Source organism: Tigriopus californicus, chromosome 2 (genome assembly GCF_007210705.1).
Source record: "Tigriopus californicus strain San Diego chromosome 2, Tcal_SD_v2.1, whole genome shotgun sequence".
Classification (NCBI taxonomy): domain Eukaryota; kingdom Metazoa; phylum Arthropoda; class Copepoda; order Harpacticoida; family Harpacticidae; genus Tigriopus; species Tigriopus californicus.
In genome coordinates this window covers 4,511,493-4,526,242 of record NC_081441.1, presented here as the reverse complement: position 1 = coordinate 4,526,242, position 14,750 = coordinate 4,511,493, and the positions used below count along the sequence as shown (strand labels likewise).

The 14,750-nt window shown below is 40.4% G+C and overlaps 1 protein-coding gene across 2 annotated transcripts in view; it reads left to right on the top strand.

Moving 5' to 3' along the window:
• The window catches only part of LOC131877133 (lachesin-like), a 55,036-nt gene that overhangs the window by 30,368 nt on the left and 9,918 nt on the right, over nucleotides 1–14,750 (top strand). For both annotated transcript variants that reach the window (XM_059222727.1, XM_059222726.1), the window contains exons 2-3: nucleotides 7,561–7,663; nucleotides 12,144–12,349. In XM_059222727.1, the coding sequence (XP_059078710.1) occupies nucleotides 7,561–7,663; nucleotides 12,144–12,349 (309 nt within the window). The remainder of the gene's footprint in view (nucleotides 1–7,560; nucleotides 7,664–12,143; nucleotides 12,350–14,750) is intronic.

The following is a 14,750-nucleotide window of genomic DNA, read 5'->3' as shown; positions in this document are numbered from 1 at the left end:
GATAACTCAGGCGCGTTTTTGGCTATTTTTTCATGCGTTGTTATTTGGCTTCAAGGTAAATTCGTGTAGGGTCAAACGATGGAACTCTAGCATACCAAAAATAAAAAGGCACACTTTCATGTAAAATCCCTAAAACAGCTACTGAGAAGATGAAAAACTTTGCAAATGTGAGCTTATTGTTCTAGTGCCCTGTAATATTGTATTATGAAGAATGATCAAATATATATATACCTAAAAAATTCTGTCATGAGAAGCGCCTCTAACTCGTTCGTGGTCCAACGATTTGCAGTTCCCAAAAGGACGAGATAACCATGTTACCTAAAAGGTATCGCAGACAAACCAAGAATATTCTCTCCAGATGACGATAATCAAGATCTGACGTCAAATGTAAATGTCGTAAGGGAGGAAACGATTTGAATTAGTTAGCGCAATTTTCTAGTGAGAGATAGGTTCGATTATCCTACCTGACCTTCCTTAAGGAAACTTTAACACACTAAAATGAAGACTGGCTTTACTGGCTAGACAAAGTTCGGCACACTGACCTCGGCCTAGGCAATAAAAAAATAGTGAATATGTCGGGAAAACCCACTCGGCTTGTGGTAACGCTGAATTGATGGCAATTGGGCATAATTTTGATTTTCGGATGATTTTGAGATTAGTCCTATTTCATCCGATTTATTCATTTCAAAGCATTTCTGCCATTTTTAAAAAAATGTATATTTCGACCATGTTTTAAAAGTTATTTATCATTCAGAAATTGAAATGGTGGTTTTGAAAAGAGATTTTGGCGTCTCCAGTGACTAAATCGAATGAGTTATTTCGTGTGCTAGAACAAGAGTGTGTGTGTGTGTGTGTAATCGGTCTTCATTTGTCCAGGGGAACATTATTTTAGTACTCAAATACTAGTGGCAATGAAGGGACTAAGAAATTGTTCGACAGCAAAGTGAAGTAAATAAGTAGATGAACTGATATACGAATATGCAGTTACCAAGAAGAGAAAAAGACGACCCGTAGAAGTGAAGAATGATATTACCTTACCTGGTGATTGTCGAGACTTTAGTTCATTTCTTTGGGTTTCTGCGTTAAGTGGACAAAGTAAGAAACCCTCGTTTTTTTTCATTTTTCTTTTTTTGAGTTCTGTGATTTCTTTCCCGTCTATTTTCTCTTCCTCTGGGTCTTTCTTCATGATTTATGAAGGGTAAGGTGAATGTGATGGCTCTGAAATTGATTTTTTGGGGTTGGACTCTTCTTGCTCAATTCAAGGAATCAAATTACGCTGAAAATGATCAAAGAGCCCATGAAAAGGTGAACCATATCTCTTAGAAAAAACCAATCGGACATTTTTGCTCAAACATTTGATGGTAAAACTCCCGTCAAATGCTAAAAGTACGTCGAACTAGGAACTTGCAAAATAGAGGACCTTACGGCGACTCTCTGAAAAGAAAATGATACCCTGATGCTGAGAGCAAGCATTTCAGGGCTTGGCTGGATCACAAAATGAGTTATTGGCCTTTTTGGACATTGATGTATTTCCTGCCTTTTGTTGAGAGCTTAATCATTTCCGTCACACCTTTCCTAGCTTACGTAGTATCCTCGTTAAACTATATATTTTAAAACCATCCCACCTTCAGACGGGCTTGAGCTGCCGCTTCGCTGAGCACGAAACATGTTGTTCAACCAATGTTATTATATTGTGTATACTCAGTATAGTAAGTATTGCTTGAAGACAGAGTGACCAAGACCACAATAGTATTTGAATACTTCATTTCAATGGATATGTTTCGAAGTTCCACAGGATCCTCTCATCTTTTGTTGTCAGGATAGCAAGTCAGACGAGAGCAATGTCCCTTGAACATCAAATGGATTTTGAACATTTGATTTGAGCAGAATTGGGAAAAGGCCATGATGAGGTTCATATTTGGCCCATGAGTCCAATCTATAAATTGTGCTGGGTTTTGGCAGAGAAAATAGGAGACGCGAACGAACCAGGAAGAAGACGAGAATCTCAATTTAAGGACATAAAATTGAGTTGTTAGAGCTCCCTCCGCAATATTGAGATGCGATGGGAGGACGCGGAGGCCAAATGCATTTTTTTCAAGCTGTTCGAACAGTCATAAATCTCGTGAAGAAGAAGAAGACCGTATTCCAAAAATAGTAAGGGTTATGATGCCACATATACGGCCAGCACTCCACGCGAAGACCTCTAATATTGGGGACCTCTGTCGGTAGCTGAAAATAGAAGCACATTTGTAGCCGTTGAAACAAAAACTTAACTTGATTCAAGCCCTACGAGTCTTGTTGAACTAAAAGTTAGTTAAGAACTGACTCGCGAGGCTCAAGTTAAATGACGAATTCTCATAATTAACGGTATTCAAAAAAAGGCAACGAGTTAGAACACTCCTTTATTTTTTAGGTGTTGCCTCAAAATTAGGCGTTTAATTGCACAAGTAGTTTCAAATGCGAGCCATTGCAAAACACTTTGAGGATGGATATTTTGCCAAAAAAATGAAGACTCAAAACTCACTTGTAAATTGGAACCTCTGAAAACTAACGAAATGACTAGCCGAACAAATCATCGTAATGACGCTGTACTGCCTAAAATTCAACCTCCTTAAAGTTTTGGCTAAGTTGATCATTTTAGGTCGTATGAATAATTTGTCTCCTTCATGCCTGCACACATTTAGAGTGGTCCTCCAATTTCGATGTCCCGGGTTGGAGATGCACGGCTGTTGTGGGGTTGTTTCGGTTTGGTTCCACCGGGATCTCATGCGAGAACGAGACTCGTACCGTAATTCTCAAAGTAGTTGCGGCAGTTTGAGTGAATATGTGTGTAACTAAGTGTATAGAGCACGTCCCACATTGCCATCGGCTTTGTCGACTTTGATAAATATTTGTGGTTGGCGACTTAAGACAAAATGGGAATTCTTTTTTTTTATGGGAGGCCGGCGCAAAAACGTATTGGAAGTTCATACCAAGACAAGGAATGAGCTTCCAGGGAAGAGCGTGTGTGAGAAGACAAAGCAGAGAGGGAGGATTTCAAGTGAAGTGAACGCATGAACCGCAACCAAAGGGCCCTCGTCCTCAATCTAGTGGGAATGGAACAGAATGGAATGCTTAATAAAGTTAATGGTGGGGAAAATGCCGTTTTGGTTTCTAGAATTTGGTTTCAGTCGGATTTTTTTCTTTGATTTATTCATACCGTCGCCACGTGGTGGGCCTCAAACCGTCACTTTCAAGTCGACCTTGACCGCTGTTGTATTGCCAACACCGAAAAGGACCCAAGTGATACTGATGAATATGACAAAAACTATGATATAATTTACAATAAACAAGTAAGTAATGTAAGAATTTCAATTTGCTGGTTAGAAATTATCTCTAGGACATGATTATGTAAGAAACTCTTTAAACCGTTTTCTTGATTAGAAACTACGCAAGTGCTACAAAATGAAAAATTCTAAACAATTATGAAAAGCTATGTTAGTGAAATTCCATTTAGGAAAATTTGATTGTTTTTTTCAGAGTTCGAACAATTGTCAGGAGAAACGTGTTTTCGAAAAATTTCCGGGTACCCTTATTCCAATTGAAATGCTCTCAAGGGTGCTTTTCAACAGCAATACGTATGTTCCAAACATCTTTAGAGTACACTCATCCAGGCCTCCTTCCGTCAGAAATGCCCCGATGTCCCTATACAGGCCTACCCGGACGACATACAGTTTTGTCTAGAAGATTGGGTGGTGTAAGAGCAGGTGGTCCTTTTCGTCGATTGTTTAGGCCTTGTGATACAATTGTCAGCAAAATTAAGGTCAATTACAAATAAAAGAAAAAGTACAGGTCTTAAAATTCTTCCTTGAGGCACTCCACAAGTTATTTCGGTAATTTCCGACATGTGACCACCAATTTCAACCTGTTGCTTTCTGTTTGACAGATAGCTCTTGATCCATTTAAAAACGTTTGAGCTGTATCTGTATTTTTTGAGCTGGATTGATAAAATGTCATGGCGTACGGTGTCGAACGCATTTTTTAAATATGTATAAACTACGATACGAAGAACTACTTAAACTCACAATGATCGGACATGTTCTGCAAAGAGTTATGAATTGTGTGTATCGTTGAATGTTTCGGTTGAAATTCAAACTGAAAATTCAACCAATGTTGTTCCTTGAAAGGCTTAAACAATAGTTGATACACTATCTTATCCACACTACCTTAGAAATGGAGGATGGAATGCTAATGGGACGGTAGTTTGACATTTAATCGCGATCTCCCACTTTGAATAAAGGCAACACTTTTGCTACACTATAATTGAAATTGGTTGTGGACTAAACCTGTGGTCAAGGAGGTACAAGGGAGATGGTTGTAGCGCACTTAGTTAATACGCGACCGAACTATGTTCGGGTTCATAGGTTCGAACCTTGGACTCGCAGGGGATCATCGACTCGAATAGTGGACCTGGAACCCAGAATGGGACAAGATCAAAGATTTGTAAATCTGATCCAATGGGAAGTAATCTCGCTATAAAGATTTTAAAAAAGTATAAACGAGGAGAGTAAGGGGTCTAGCTATTTCGCATTGTACATTTTTCAAAAATGTTGGGACACGAAATCCCATCATACTAGTGACTAGCTTTGCTTGGAAGTTGGTCAATAGCCTTAAAATCGTCAAAATGGCTCACAGTCTTGAAGTAGTATATGGGCTGATTTTGGTTTATTGTTAAAAAGCCCCGACTGTCTGAGTGTACTTTGCTATCGGATATTTCGGAAATTATTCCTATGGAATTAAAATAGGCAGTAAAAGATGACACCATCGCTCTTCCGTCAGCAAGGGTGGATGGCGTTATTCAATGTGATTTGAGTGGGGGAATTACTCCTCTGACTATCATGTGTCAAAAGAGATTTCCAAAGTTACAGATTTCCTTTCCAAATTTTGGTCCATGGTTTGAATGAAAATATTGTTAAAACAATGTCACAGGTCCCGGTGTTGCCTGAAGTTCTGTCTTCCCCTCACCAGGATAAATTTAGGAACAGCAGTTGAATCTTTAATTTCCACTTGGATCTTCTTGTGCCTGTTCCAAATCCCATCGATTAAAGTGTCTCCGGAGAACAATTCCCTAGAGACTTCAGAAGTTCAAATCTTGCGACGGCAAGGGAACAAATTACTGCGAATAAGTCTTCATCGGAAACTAATTATTGATCATTTGACAAATCTCAGGGCTGCGACCGAATAACCCCCTTGGATGTTCCACTTCCAAATGACCTCATCATAGGTCCTCTCGAACTGGAGAAAACTTCCAAAGTGATTGGCAATGCAAATTTCCTCTTTCGTAATCTCTCGCACAACATTCTCGGGGCCATCAGGCTGACCGCTTGACCGCTTTGCCTTATGCCTCAACCAATCTGAGTTGAGAATTTCAGTCGACGCCCAATTTAATTGGTTCTTGGAAGGGGTTAAGCGGATAAGCGGTGAAGCGGATAAGCCACGAAAATAGCAGCCATAATCTTGACTGGTTTTTAACCCAAGACTGATGATGGTGAAATCACCAACCACCTCGGGAGAAAGACTCCTCGAGGACTCTGAACACTCGAAGTCGAGCATGAGTGGCCTGGGTAAACCCATTTTGGCCAAAACCTCCCTGGAAACGCTCCTTGGGGTGGCAATAACATGACTGTTAGCTAAGTTTCCCGTCATCCGGGGCTTTTGCGGACTGCAGATGCGACTTGGCTGGGGGCCGAATCTTGATCAATTGGAAAGTTCAGGACAAGATGTGGCTCGAGCAGACCCCAAAGGAGCTTCCAAAAAAAGGCTCTGGGATATGGTCGTAGAAGCGTATAACCACTTTCAGGAGTTGGGTTCGAAATTTCAAGAAGTACTTGAGGAGCACTTTTTCTTGACGTCCAGCCTCATTAATGGCACTTATTTGAATTTTGGAATGCTGTTTCCTTCATCAAACCGGCAAATCAAACTGCAGTAAAACCCCGATTACAATGAAATGTTTTGGAAGAGGGAAATTTTCACGTTAACCGGGTTACACTTTATTAGGCTGGAAAAAGGATGCGTGGGTTTTGGCAAACCACTTTGTTTTAATGAACAACAACATCAATATTCGTTCTTTAGTTTTTTAAAGGGGTTAATTAAAGAAAAAGTGTTGGGTCAAATCCAAAGAGACCGGCTAAGAAGGGCGTTTTTAAAGGATAGGAAGCTCAAAAACCGTAACGCTTCTACAGGATGGATAAAGTGTTACAAACAAAAGAATGTATTGCCTCTTTGAAAATTGCTCTAGATTCACCAGATTATGGATTTAGACTCTTCGATGAACTCCGTTTCAGCATAAAAAAAGAGTTAAATTGGCCGCTCTTGGCCAAAAATATTTGCTGAAAACACCCAGTATCACAGGTGGCACGTTCAGTACTGTTCTTAGAATTGGCTTGCTCTCCGTGTCCAAATCCCCCAAAAAACATTATTTTTTAAATGCATCCATGTTTCAGGTTTAAAGCTGAAATAGGTGAATTCAACTGTTTGCTCACCCATCCCTTGACTACAAAACTCTTTGAATCAAAAAGGACTACAAGTAGCATCCTTAATTATTTGCCAATGAAATAAACCTGATCAAGGTTGAAATGTTCCCGAATGCTCTTTTTCAAAGTCCTTGAATTTGAAAGCAAAGAGAGGGGAGGGGCGTCGTGTTTTTTATGGAAGGTCAGACCAAGTAATGAAGAATGAATTGCTAGTAATTTGTTGCGTATGACGTCCTCGACCCCTACTGTTGCACTAAGAATGGTTGAACATTGTCAATTAAATGTAGAGTGACGAAGCTAAGAAAGACCATTACTGGCCAATTTTGTGATTTTGTATTCTAAATATGCCATAATGAAGTGCATTTGTCACCCGCTCCTGTGGCCAACACCACTGAGAAACGAAGTCAGAAACCACCAAGTTTTATGCAACACGAACGAGCCCCCTTTGACAACATGGTCTCGAGGGATCCGTCTTGAACTGAACCTGGTGGAAGACATTCCCATGCCATTTACCATCTTCTCGACTTCCCAAAGTCTCAATTAAGGTCACAGACGCTGGTGCTTTGATTAATGCTTCCTTTGTCAAAGATCCAAAACTTGGCGAAACAATTGGGCTTTGTTTACTCTTGGGGGGGGGGCTAATTTCAAGTCCGTGGAAAAGCGAGGCAGTTGAAATAATGGCATAGATTATATATTTAAGTTAAAATGTTGACATTTTGGATGATCATAAAAGAAGTAGCAAGAACGTTTTGTTCACACTTGCTCGATTTGAGAACTTTCGTCGAAAAGTTTAAGGAGATCGTTTCAAATGCCTTAATCATTATTAAGGTCAGTAATGGGAACCTTGATTCGAGGTAACTTTTTGAGGTCTGATTATGCCTTCTGGCCGTTCCAGTAAAGTGAGCAAAAGTTGTTTTTATTTTTATTTTGGCTAATGCAGTCATTATTGCACCAAATTTCATTCTCATTGCGGATCCATTGGCGTGAATTGATGTGCCTTAAGCCTGGAAAATTCTTGTTTCAAAACTGTTTCTCATTTCCTTTGCAGATGATGAGAAGGGACACCCCCCCAATCAAGATGTTATGGATTGGTCACGTGTTCAACATCTTTCTCATGCTCTCGAATTGTGACAGGGTTGGAACTGTTTCTGGTGAGTTTCCAAAATTATCATTTTTGCTTTGGATTGTACTTGAGAAATGGTCTTGATGCACTTTTGGGTGAACAATCACCTCTAACTCCAATATGATTAGCACAGTATTAGTAATGAACATACTGTTCTAATCTGGTATTCCGACAAATTAAAAGTGGCGTTCAAGACACAAAGCTAGTTCCAACTCTCTTTGTTCTATGTTTAAACTAAAAAAAAAAAAACATTTTAGCCATTGTATGTGAGTGACATGTTGCATCATCAAGTTGTCTATTTTGGCCTTTGTCATTCACGTTTTCTCATCCCTGTGACTGGTGGACGAGAAGTCAGTTTTAGAGCGAATAATCATGATCTGAGAACACACGTCGCTGGCTTTTATGGGGAATCGTTACTTCTGCCTCCTGAGTGAAGCCCCGTCGACTCTTTCATTTACCGTTGGGAGTGAAGCTTCAACAGTCTGAAGACGGGGCAAAAAATCGTATAGCAAGCGAGCGGTATTAAAAGATCCAGAGGTTACAGTCATTTCCCAGAAGATTTGATACTCCTAAGTGTAATCACTTGGAAATTGAGAGCCTTTTGGTCCTTCTTCTTTGTATTCACACCATCCAGCATTACTGCAATATTGTTCGACCTCTTAGCGTGAAGAACTTCAAGTATGCTATAAGCCAACTTGGGTGGGCATTGGATAAAGGGGGCGGTTTGGGAAGTTTGAGGTTCCCCCATTTTTCATATTCTCCTTCCAGACCAACGATCAAAGGAACTTTATTCATTTACAGGCCTTAAAAGTGTGTTCCCTTTCCTCCCGAGAAGAGAGGAATGAGTCGAAAAAGTTGTTGAAGGCCAAGCATGGTCCCAAATCCCATCTTCTTGAACCAGTGACTTCGCCGCGTCTTCACCACATGAAGGCAGGACAGCACTTTGTTCAATCGAGTAGTCTAGTGAACTTCCGGGTACATTGCTCAACCCACTTTTAGGTGATGACTGCAGACCTGCCATGGTTAACTTGGCCAAGTTTCAAGGCCAATGCCGATTAGGACCAAGTTGAGCATATGACTCCATCTTTGACTTGAATAGTTGGGGATTATGCACCAAGGAGGCTTGATCCTCCTCTAGATTCGGCTTGGCGAGCTAAGGCCGAAGATCAGGGACCGACGGATTCGTTATTCCACTTCATCCAACTGGGATCGACAGCTGATGCATATCTCTCGATAATTCGACACTCAACTGATTTGGGGATTGCGGTGCTTGGTAGTCTGGAAATTTGATATTCTTTGGCCGATATCGATCCCTAAAAATGCACTTCTTCAGATCTGGCTGAGCCTTTCTTCGACCAAGCACGCATAGTTCAAGCATGTAATGGATTGGCGGACCACGATTCATCTGATGAGAGAGAGAGAGAAGGCTGCGGATGAAGTGGTTCCAATCATTGACTTGAAATTGAACAGGAAGAAGGATCTTTCACGACAGATGCCGTTGTTGTTGGTGTTTGGAACAATATCGTAACAAGTGCAAACTTTCTCGCTGGCTCAAGTTCGTGACTGATAAGGTTGATGGGATCCAAATTGAAAGTTTCTAGTCAATCTCCATGATCATGGTAGCTAATCGTCAAAGAAGACAAATTGATCCCTTGGCTGAATCCAACTTTTTTGCGCCATCTACTATTCTCCAAAGTCTTACCCACTTCAGAGTAAGTTATTCACACAAACCCTTTTCCCATTTTTGTGGTTTTCCGAGACAATGGACCGAAACCAATGCTCAAGGTGCCAGAAAAGCAAATGAGCACCAGGTAGGAATTTAGAAGCTTTGTTTGTTCACAAGGCAGCCCTCCCCTTTCTCAAGGATTTGTCAGTCTTTTTCAATGGGGTCTTCAAAACAGACATCAATCTTAATAAAATCCCATAGAAAACGATTTGAATGGAAGAGCATATAACAATTCTCTTGGAACACGCAAATTGAAAGTGAGTGACAAACGGTTCTAATTCCAAGACGAGGAAAAGGTTGGTTCCTCGTCCCGGAATGATATTATGTACCACAACGCATGCACAGTACCTTCAATGCGGCCTTTGCAGTGTAGGAGGAAGTAAGCCTTGTTACTGGGTTTCCCGTGTCTCCATAATTACTCTTCCTATTTCAAAGCTGTCAGTGGCTTTTGGCAAGATACAAATGGCATCATTTTTCTTTGTCCTGTCCGCCCACAATGCTCAAAAAGGAACACGCCCCCTTTTTACCAGTCTGGTCGGCAGAATTCGAACTGCAGACTAAGGGGACAACGCCATCACCCATTAGAAAGGAAGTGAATCGAAAGTTTGGATTTCGAAGGGGAACAGTCACAACATTTAAGATGCAGAAAAGCGAATACACAAGACCGAGCTAATTCAATGCCGTGACAAGGAGAAAAACCAACAAAGACCATCTGCCAACTTTGGTCGGAAATTGTGGCCCAATAAAACCCTGTTGTTCGCGTATTTCGTCCCACAGTGTCCTCGTTTCTTGTGATCGCACCATTCCAGTCGTAAAAGGATTGACAATGGTACTGAATGGCAATCAAATACGATTTTCAATGATTGGGCACACATTTGAAAAGGTATAAAAAAGCTCGCATGTTTAGCGGATTCCCCACTACTCTGGAGGAAAAACGAATCTCCGTCCAATCTTGGGCGGACTACAATAGAGGCAGTCGGTTTTTGCAAAGCATTTGGCCTTCATGTTTAGCATTGATCGGTCGACGTGAAAATACCGTAGCTTGGGCCAAATTACTTTATTTGGCAAAAAATCCTTGTGAACAAGTCGGTTGGAGCAGTTTTTTTTTTTTACAAATGCAACTTCATTTATGTGGAAGCAAGTTTAAATACATGGTTGGCCAACCCTCGTGCAATACCTGATAATTACTTTTGGAAGGGTTTGGCAAGTTCTTCCTCTACCGATATTATCTAGCCTAGAAGGAACAAGAAGAAAAGTATGATCTTAAAAAGGGCAAATGGTTTGAAGTTTCTTATTTTGCTACACAACCTTGGCTCATTTCGAATACGGAGGAAAGGAAAAAAATGCAATTTGCAATTTGCAATTGTCAAATTCATATTGTCTCAACTTCATCAAAGCTGAACTGAAAATTGGGGGAAAACTTGTATAAAATGCTGCTCAATGCCTCTGTAATTAACCTTAGTTTGTTGACTTGAAAGCAGCAGATAGCTCCTACTCCTTGGATCTCAAGTTGTGATGAGATCGTTGACAAACATCTTTATTTTGAAGTTGGGAAACAAAGACTCTCATCTTGGAAAAAACAATGGGAAATAGCCAATCTCGGAAACTTCTGCCATATCATAAATTTCTATATGCAAAGGCAAGAGCGAATTTGGAGGCTATTTTCTACCACGAGCCTCATTCTTTTCTTTACCAAGGAATAGAATTGGGAAGCATGCTGATATCGTAGTACACCAGGTCAATTTTGTTACAGAGTACTTATGTTCTCAATCATTCTTAAGGAATCTTTATTGATGCACGCTCGTTCAATAGGATATTTCCTTTGTAAGTGTGTAGACTGATAATTATGAGAAATGTGAACGAATTTGGCGAAGTTTCAATTGCCCTTGGCGACCTCAATTTATCGTCAATGTGTCGTAAATCCAATATTTTAAACGTCCAACATAATCCACCTATCCCTAACAACGATCAGCGTTGAATGGACAAAATGGGGCAATTACTCTGTAAAGTGTGTGATCAGGATGTCCTTGAGGAAAGACATTGACAAGACACTTCAAATTCAGAATGGTAATGAGCTTCGCTATTGTGTGGTTTGGGCCCAAAATCTGTATGTTATAGCAATTTTGCCGTCGTGGAACAATGGAAGCTCCAGAACACTTATGGTGTATTGAGTCGACATGACGGCACTCGTTGGACGGCATTCAGCCCAAACTGGTGTATCTTTTTCGTACTAGCTTGAGGCCTCTCTTTTTTAACGATACCATTTTCTAACGCTTTCAGAAGCTCCCATACTTGTCCCCCTCTTAGTTCCAATTGATCATTGGAATGGGAGAAACTTTAGGCAAACAATTTCCAGACTTTGAAAAAATCCCCCTTTCAAAGAGGAAGACGAAAACTTTGGTGATAGAATGCAAAGTGCATCCCACTTGACTGCCTAGATGCAAGAAACCTTGCCTCTCTCCTTACTACTTACAGTGAACTTTTTTCGTGAATGGCCTCTTGGCCGCAGTTTGGTTCTCCTTTAAAACCTCTAAGTAATGATATTTTTCTTCTGCTAAAACAATGGTCTCTTACCGAAAAATACAACCAAATCCAAATCCACCGTTACACCACTTCAACAAAGATGCGACCAGGTTCCAGAAAAAAAGTCACGTTAAAAAAGTGTGCCTTGAAGACAAAAGGAATCTCGACTAAATACAGAACATGTCATGGCTTTTCAAGCCATTGGAGTGAGGGAAATGCACTATTTCGGACATTCATGTTATCACGTTGTTATTTTCAGATCCCTGGCGTCGGCGACCTCAATACCAAGATTTCGGTCTTCCATCGCTGTTCCCGCCCACATTGTCGCCCCATCAGATCTCCACCACCGAGACCGTGGTGGAGGAGCCAATATTTGACAGCAGTCTGGTCACTAACATGACTGCCCAGTTGGGGCAAACGGCCCATCTGCATTGCAAAATCCTCAACATCAAGAAGGGACATCCAGTAAGTGACTAAATCCAATTCTTGGCCAGGAAAAGCTTTATCCAAGTGACCAAAGAGGGCGAGAGAATGCAGGCTTTTAGTTTTCATTTGGTCTCTGGTGAAGCATTCAAAGCATTGCTCAGGAGGATGGGAAAAAAATGGTTCTCTATTTGAGTTGACCCAGATTCTCGAGCCGTTAACAACTTTTCAGCCAGAAGTCACATCCTCTGGGATGGAGGACTTGGGTCCATAGAGGGCCAAAGTTTCCACAAAAATATACAATCTATAGTTTCCGACCACATGTAGGGACAGACAATAATCAGCCCAACTGCCACTCGTAAGGCCAATATGCAAGGAACTGGCACAACACTCATGCTCTTCTCAGAATATTGCGCCGTTGTGGCTGTTTGTGTCAATTCACTCGTTGGCTCTTAGCATTCATTAGCAAGGACGTCATCGGTTGTGCCATGAACCGTGTCCGGTTAGTTAGTGGCTTCAGTGGTACAGTAGATGGCCTTCGCCATCGACGCCAATGATGATCAGGGCACAAGCTCTTCCTCGTCTTCTTCCTCGAGAAAAGATAAATGAGAAGCACTTTTGCATAATCCTATTGTGAACATAACATTTGCATAGATGAGGATGTCCAATCTAGGAATGATGTCACGTGCGCTTCAACAATGAGGAGAAGTGAACGAATGGCTGTGGTTTTGAAACTCTCCAGAGACCCGGACTACGTACAGATCATTTCTACAACCCATCTAAGGCTAACGTTGCTTGCCGATGCACTGTTTTCTAATTTGGACCAGAAGCCCATCGAGATCCAGGCACAGCCGAATGTACGTACGTAGAGAGTCTGTTTCAGAATCAGAGGGCAATTGGTCTCGCAACGAGCAATTTGTTCAGTCTTATCTGGCGGACCTTTGATTTCATTAGCTCATTTACTAATCTTGACTCGTGCTTATCTGTGGATTGGAACCATTTATTAAGGTCTTCAACGTAAAGCTTGTTCCGAGTCTTCATGTGACGTGCCATTGTTGTGATCAGGCTTTGAGCTTTTACTTCACTCGAGTGAGGGAGCACTGAACGTCAGGATGAATGCTGCTGCGATAGAAAGCCTTCTTTAAAAAATTAAACATATTGCAACCGGTCGTAAGAGGAATAAAACATACTATAAGTTAATATAAAGCAAGATAATGTAATTTCTTGATATTTACTACCCATACGTTTTAGCAAGTAAGAGGAATATGCTGTCCTGGTTTGCTCTATTTTTTCTATTTTTGCAGAAGAATTCGTATTTTGGGGGCTATAATTCTAATCAGTTTTCGTGTGGGACAGATATCGCATAAGGCCCATTTTGGCAAATTCAATTTGGGTGCAAATGCGATTGCAATACTAAATCCCAAAGACACGTGTAAACACGATAATGCAGAACACATCTCTTTCATGGTATTAACGTAAACACGTTTCTGTGTAACAAAAGACAACTTTAGGATTCGAAACTTAATTTCAATATTATACGGTTTTAACGTTTGCTACAGGTTTTGTCAATGTGATGCAGAAATATAATGCACATATTGTTGCGTTCAAACAAACAGGCTAGAAATTCAGGTATCAAAGGCAGTAAACACCATCTTTCAGTCCTTATTATTCAACCAAATTCTAACTAATCCTCTCTGAAGATGTCAATGGTGACAAGCAGTGCTGCCAGATGAAATGGATCGATTATCACCTAACTTTTGACAAAAATAACCAGTTTCATCACCAGAGTTTTGGGGCTCCAAAGAAAAATAACCAAATATTTAAATGCAATCACCTCATGAGCTTTGTTGTTATTTATAGGGCCGGCCAAAATTTGAAGATTAATATGATCTTTATTGCCAGCAAATTTGCATGAAAAAAATTGACCGAATTTGCACAAAAAATTGCAAATAAACTTTTCAAAACATAGGCACCAACACGTTCTGGAGGTTGTAAGGGCTGCTTTTGTCTTCCCTATCAATCAACACCTAGGTGAAAAGGAAAATTATATCATGATATCTTCCAGCGTTGGGATTTGAACCTGGTATCCCTAGCGTGCAGATTTTGCCTTGTCCATGCTTATTCCTAGACTGATCAGCATTTTGCACATTGTTAACATTTTGTGAAAAAGATAAATCTCAGTTCATAAACTAAAACGCAATAATGCCACAGCCTTGTGTATTGTAGAACAATTTTGTTAAGAAATGAAAGGTTTTCAAGTTTCATAAAAGTAATGGTAAGTCATTTTTTTCGAAACTAACCATCCACCTCATGACCATTTATCACAAAAATCATGAGAAAACGTCAAGATTTGCCTGATTTTTAAAGGAGAAGTTCATTAATCAAACAGAAGTAAATTCCAATATTTGAATTAGAGTATCTTAAAAAGTTGCAATGTTAAAGA